The sequence below is a fragment of the Tigriopus californicus genome, chromosome 2 (genome assembly GCF_007210705.1).
Source record: "Tigriopus californicus strain San Diego chromosome 2, Tcal_SD_v2.1, whole genome shotgun sequence".
Lineage (NCBI taxonomy): Eukaryota > Metazoa > Arthropoda > Copepoda > Harpacticoida > Harpacticidae > Tigriopus > Tigriopus californicus.
The window spans coordinates 13290825-13296962 of record NC_081441.1 but is presented as its reverse complement, the minus strand read 5'-3'; the positions used below and the strand labels follow the sequence as shown (position 1 = coordinate 13296962).

Sequence of the window (6138 nt, the reverse complement as noted above, 5' to 3'; positions counted from 1 at the left end):
AACAACTCTTCTAGGTTATTGATCTCGCTTAGTAACTTGTTTTTTCTTAAACATTCGAATTGATTTAAACTCGCATGAACTTATTTTCAGAATCCCCCGTCAAGTCAAATCAGATCCAAGAGGGTCTTTATACTTCGCGAGAAATCTCGCCAAACTATAAGTTGATGTGGAGAATTCTTCGAGATGTTCAGGAAATCGAGGTGGTCATGCAGATTAAAGGGACTGGTTATGCTGCTATTGGGTGGAGGCCCAAGACCGCAGATAAAAGTTGCCAACGATTTCCGCGAATCGTTTCTCCCGAGAACGAGTCTTTGGATTACGACTCCAGTGAATTGAATTCTGATGATTCGGAGCCTGAAGGAGAAAATGAAGCCAAATCTGATCCAGAGTCAGAAGCTGAAGCTAAAGCCCAGGCTGAAGGCGAGGCTGAAGGCGAAGCCAAACCAGAAGGTCAAGCCTATGCCGAAGCCGAGGATCATGCGGATTCCGAATCTGAACCAGAGGCTGATACTTCTGACAATGAGGCCATTGAGGCTGAGGCCCTTGCCCAAAGCCGAAGTGGTCGTCGTGTGGAAAAGAGCATTGATGTGAGCATTGGCTTCGTCAAGACCTCCGTTAGCACGGGAGACAGAAAGAAGAGATCGGCCGAGCTTGAAGGTATGTCGTTGGATAATGTCGGACATTGTGTGCCTGTTTGAAAGTCATTTCATTCCATCTGGTGTATAAATAGTTTTTAAATAGTCTCACTTCCACCTGCTAAAACTGTAGGACTGTCTGTCCATTTTTGTCCATCATTTGAGCACGCTACTGCATTGAACAAAACTGTAGCTATACCTCGTTGGCACTTCTTTGTCTTATTCCTGTTTCTTCATTGCTCTCTTTATCTTAGAAATTTCTTTTGAGTCGGAAGCTTTCCCAGACACCTCAATCGATGTGGAAGCCGATTCGACTCTCTTTGAATCGGATTTGCGTACACAAGACACCACAGCCGAGCCCAAGGGCGGTGCCCAGGCCGAGGCTGAGGCTGAAGCTGAACAAGCTGCAGTCACAACGGCTGAACCAGATACGTTTCCAATGACAGAGACCCCTGGACCAACGGCAGATTCTTCCGCTGAGCCAGAAAGTCATGCTGAAGCTGATACTGAGACATCAACAACTCCAGGGTTTGAAGCCTTGGAGGAGACTACCAGCCAGCCAGAGGCTGAGTCTGAACCAGAAACGCATGATGACACAGACAGTGTGCCACAAGTTGAGGCGGAATCTGAGAGTTCCACAACCGAAGCCTATCCAGAAAGCGAAGCTGAGAGTGAATCGGCAACTGAAACTCAAAGTGTACCAAGGTCTCAGTCGCAACCACGAGCCATTGACTTCAATTCTGGCAATGAAATTGAGCCCTTTAATCAAGGCACTGATGTACCATACCTAGGTTTGTAGCACGTTCTTCACGACTTGTATCTATTGTGCATGCACCCAATAGCTTGAGTATAGTATCTTGGTAATGGCATTGTATGTTTCATACTCGGGCTGAGAAAGGATTGATCACCCGCGTTGATCCCTCATTTTCCGTTTCCAGAAACTGAAGAAGCTAAGCCTGAAAGCGAGGCTAAATCCGAGGGTGAAGCTGAAGCTGAAGCAGAAGCTGAAAGCGAAGTGGAAGCCGAAACTGAGGCTGAAGCTGAGAGCCCCTCCGATCAAAGTGAGGACAATAACGAAGGTACAAATTACTTTCTAACACCTTAATAAAGTTCACATAATCGAAAGGAGTTATCTTTTCCGTTTCAGGAAATGCTGAAGCAGAATCCAATGTAGGAGGTGCGTCCGAGCCTGAAAGCGAAGCCGAAGCCGAATCAGAAGCTGAATCCGAAGCCGAAGCCGAAGCCGAAGCCGAGGCCGAATCTGAAGGAGACTCTACGCCTGAAATTGCAGCTGAGCCAGCAGCCAGTGGCAAGGGTGTCACAGGGTATACTCCTAAAGGTGAATTCCACGCTATGGATTGCACGGATATGGTGATTGGAATGGCTCGCGGTAGTGCCTCCCGTGTCTTTGACTATTATACCCGTGACCGATCCACTCCCCGGCGTGACACTTTCTGGGGTGGCAGTGATGATCTCACAGCGGCTTTGGGATTCGAACGCGACGGTGAAACCACAATCCTCTTCAGGAAGAAACTCTCACCGGAAGGGTTTTCCGACCATGAAGTGCTAAACGATCAGATGCACATAATTTGGGCCATTGGGCAAGAGCCCGATAACTTCTTTCACAGCCCTGAGTGAGTTCTACGCGAAAAGCGATTGGTATATGTAGTCGGTTTAAATTTTTCTTTGATTTTGATTCCACAGATCTGGTTTGGAAAAAGGACCAGCCAATGTGAAAGATTTCTATCGAGCAGATGAGCTCAAATATCACGGAAAGAAGAATCGAGGCGTGGTTCTCATGAACTTTTTTGACGAAATTAAGCAAAGTATCGGCGCAGACTCCGGAGAAACGCTCGGATTTTGCGGCGGGGAATGGAAATACCCCAGGGATTGTAATCCTGAAGACAAGAGCTGCGATTACAGAGCTCAGTGGAGATATGAAGAAAATAAAGACTTGATTCATTTCACGGTCAGAAGTAATGATCCCACAAAATGGACTGGAATTGGATTCTCCGAGACTCCTCAGATGGTAATGGTTTTTTTCAGAGAGGATAATGACAAGTGAATCAAGACTACAAACAATCTTTCCGCATCATTTCAGAGTCAAACTGACGTTGTTGTTGGCTTTGTGGAGGCCAATGGCCGGGCTCGTGTCATGGACATGTGGACTAGTTCTTACCTGAGTCCTGTATTGGATCGTTCCCAGGATCTGATCAATCCGAAGGCATCAGTTGAAGACGGAATTTTGACCATGGAGTTTACGAGAAAGCGAGACACCGGGGATTCCGGCAAGGATGTGGCCTTCAGTGACGACCAAGGGTTCTACATGATATTCCCTGTCAAGGGTGGAGACTTTAACGGTGCCAATAGGAAGATTAGAAAGCATGAGCAGACTCCAACACCTTCAGGCCAAAGGATCTTTATCAAGGCGTGTCGAAACGGTAAATAAAAAAATCTTTCTCTTTACAATATTCTAGAGACAAACTTTAACTTTCAACAACACTTGAACTTGATTCTAGATGATGGCACACCCACATTTACGACAACACCCCGACCTGCCCAATTAAGGTATCAAGCCAAGGTTAAATTCATTGAGCTTGGGGACAAGTACCAGTTACCCGTGTCAGGATCTCGGGAGTACACCGAATTAAAAACGAGAATCTCCAGGGCTATGAAGGGAACCATGATCTCCCAAGTCCCTGGGTTCCAAGAGATTGTCATCAACAAATTCAGAGGGTAAATCATCTTTACCACAAATGAGCGCGTATTTTTTTCAATTGCTGACTCTTGCCACCTCTAGAACGGACAAAATATTCGGTGAATTTGAGGCAGATATGTTTGTCGTTGTGGACAAGGATGAGTATGAAGCCAAAGAACCCGAGGCCATGACCATGGAGAAAGCCATTGAAGAATCGGTCAAGGATGGCATGGTTGGGTCCCTTCAAGTTGATCCACAATCGCTTGTTTTGCGTGCGCCGAGTAAGTCTCAATTTGAACTGGATTCAGCTGAAAGTGTGACCAAAACTTGCAAAGGAAAAAGTTGACTGACATAGAATCGTCAATACTTTTAGTTACCACCGAGCCAAGCACAGACGATGATGTTGAAGTTGAAGGAGCAGGATTCATGACCAGTACAAAATTGTACATTGTCATTGCCTGTATTGTTGCTTTGATCATAATCGCCCTCATCCAAGCCTCATGTACCGTCTATCGAATGTCTAAAAAGTCATCAACTCGAAAGGTAGGCAAAATAGATACTGGCAATGGGGTTTGGAACCCTCCCCATATACTTCCTGCATGAGAATCACCCAATTTCCCGCACCCATTCCCTGACCTTTTGCACTACCAAATAGCCGCACCACCTTAGATCCACATAGAGGGTTACTTGTTTCCTTGTGTTCGTGTTGTCTAGTTTGCCCTCTCTCTAGGATAAACTCATCGCCCAATCCGCCTGGAGAGACTACAGCGCCCAAGGTCATCACACCAACTACGCGTACGAAACCTTCGACCCCAACGAAGATCCCAAACGACATGCCCGCGGTGTTATGCCCGGCCCAGGTGGCCCTTATCCAACGGCTACCAATGGTCGGTCCCGTGGTTCCAATGGGTACCCAAGACCCCCAGGTCCCCCAAGCGGACCCCCGCCCCAAGATCCTCGCACATACAGCCTACCAAGAGCCAGCGGGAATGGCTCAAACGGCGGAGGTTATTCCAGTGCACCCGCTCCTGGTTACAATCCAGGCTATGGGTCCTATGACCGACGTGCCCCCAATGGCGGGTATTCGGGAAGACCTGGAGGCGACTTCATTCCACCTGACCACTACTTCATGCCATCTCAGAGAAAGTACAGTGGCGAGAATATTCGTGTCTACGTTGACTATAACAAGTAGTAACATACCCCTGGGTCCAGCTCCCTTCCCTAGTGTCTGCCTGTTTGCCTGTGGTAGCCTAAATCTTTGGGTTCTCTCCAAAACACTCTTGTGACTGTGAGGACAAATTGTGTTTTGCAAACACTGAGCTAACCAGCTTCCAATTGACGGACAATCTTGAGACAACCACTGTGATCCCTTATTATGCATGAACCTCCTGTCAGTGTCTGCCCTTCCCTCTCCCAACGTTTACCATACCGTCCTATCCTAGTATAACTACTCAAGTCTCCACGACAGTTCCCTTGGATCCCTCCAGGTCAGACGGCTTCATAATGTACTCACCGGTCGACATTTTAAGCGATCTCGACGCCTAAAATCTTGACCTCTAACACTCTCACTAATTGTACGACCATTGCCAATGTAGAATTCACACCCATATTTTGAATGTACTTGTAAAAGTTTTGCTAACACTCACTTCAATCTTCCAGGCACCCCCGATAAATCCAATCTACCACCGAGACCAACGCATACGAGAGTCTCGCTCAATTGGACCCGATGAGTTCTAACCAGACAGACTATTGCATTGGAGGAACTAGAATCTTGAGTTAGTTCCCACGCCGTAACAATACTACAACACTTATTACGCATGATAAAATGTTATTTGATTTGGATTTTAATTTTACCTCCCCACTCCCAACTCAAAACTTACAAATATTTGGCATTCCCATTTTTTGCGCGAACAATCTGGTCAAATTTCAATTACAGCTCAACGGAACGATCTTTTTTTCATTTGATTCATGCCGTGCTTCCTCACCCCTAGGAAAACCAAAATATACATTTTAGTTGGGTTTCACAAAGGCTTGGACTTCGAGATGCAATGAATGCTATTGAATTGTTATAGGTGCCATGAAACAGATTCATGAAGATTGAAGAGATCAATGTCAGTTAGATGAAATTCAACCATTAAAGCCCACAACCTTGTTGAATCGAGCTTGTCAATTTCTTCTCATACCAATTGGTTGTCTTGATTGAATGTTTTTCAATTATAGTGAATATGTGAATACATGTTAACCAAGTGCCGAATGTTTGAGCAATGCTACCCAAATAAATTATGAACAAAACCATCGTGTATTTGTCTTTGATTTGGAAAGAGGTCTTCAATTTATTTTGTCCTTTCGAACCTGACTTAACACCTTTTCCCCAATAGCGATATAGTGATAACTTTGTTCTCTTACGTATGTGTATCTTGAACCTCAACACGAATATATTTCGTGAATTACAGACCTCATTGGTGGTTCATGCTTGGAGTGCTGTACTAACGGTGATTTCTAGAGGCTAGATACTGCTGTTTTGGTTGAGAGAGGTTTTTTTGACTTGGTTTTTCACGGGCTTTTCTAACCCCTACAGGGAATGTAATCCCCAGTACTATTATTCTGTATTCCCGATGGCTTGAACATGCTCTCAAAACACACATTAAGCCTCGACGGTCACTAGAATTGACCCTAAAGCCTGGTTGGGACAAAGCTCATGAATGCTTTTGAAGACGTACAGTATCAGATACCTTTCGTACCTTCTCTGAACACTGTACAATACCAACATTTCTAGCCTCTTCCAATACGAGAGCTCTCTCATAT

General features: G+C 45.5%; 1 protein-coding gene across 1 annotated transcript in view; it reads left to right on the top strand.

The window, feature by feature from the left end:
• LOC131893348 (uncharacterized) overlaps nt 1-5623 on the top strand; it is a 26013-nt gene extending 20390 nt beyond the window's left edge. Inside the window, exons 16-26 of the mRNA XM_059243346.1 lie at nt 86-657; nt 890-1426; nt 1574-1714; nt 1783-2269; nt 2340-2664; nt 2737-3076; nt 3155-3371; nt 3436-3614; nt 3707-3876; nt 4064-4820; nt 4993-5623. Coding sequence (XP_059099329.1) covers nt 86-657; nt 890-1426; nt 1574-1714; nt 1783-2269; nt 2340-2664; nt 2737-3076; nt 3155-3371; nt 3436-3614; nt 3707-3876; nt 4064-4525 — 3430 coding nt within the window. The 3' untranslated portion in view covers nt 4526-4820; nt 4993-5623. The remainder of the gene's footprint in view (nt 1-85; nt 658-889; nt 1427-1573; nt 1715-1782; nt 2270-2339; nt 2665-2736; nt 3077-3154; nt 3372-3435; nt 3615-3706; nt 3877-4063; nt 4821-4992) is intronic.
• The last annotated feature ends 515 nt before the right edge of the window (nt 5624-6138 follow it).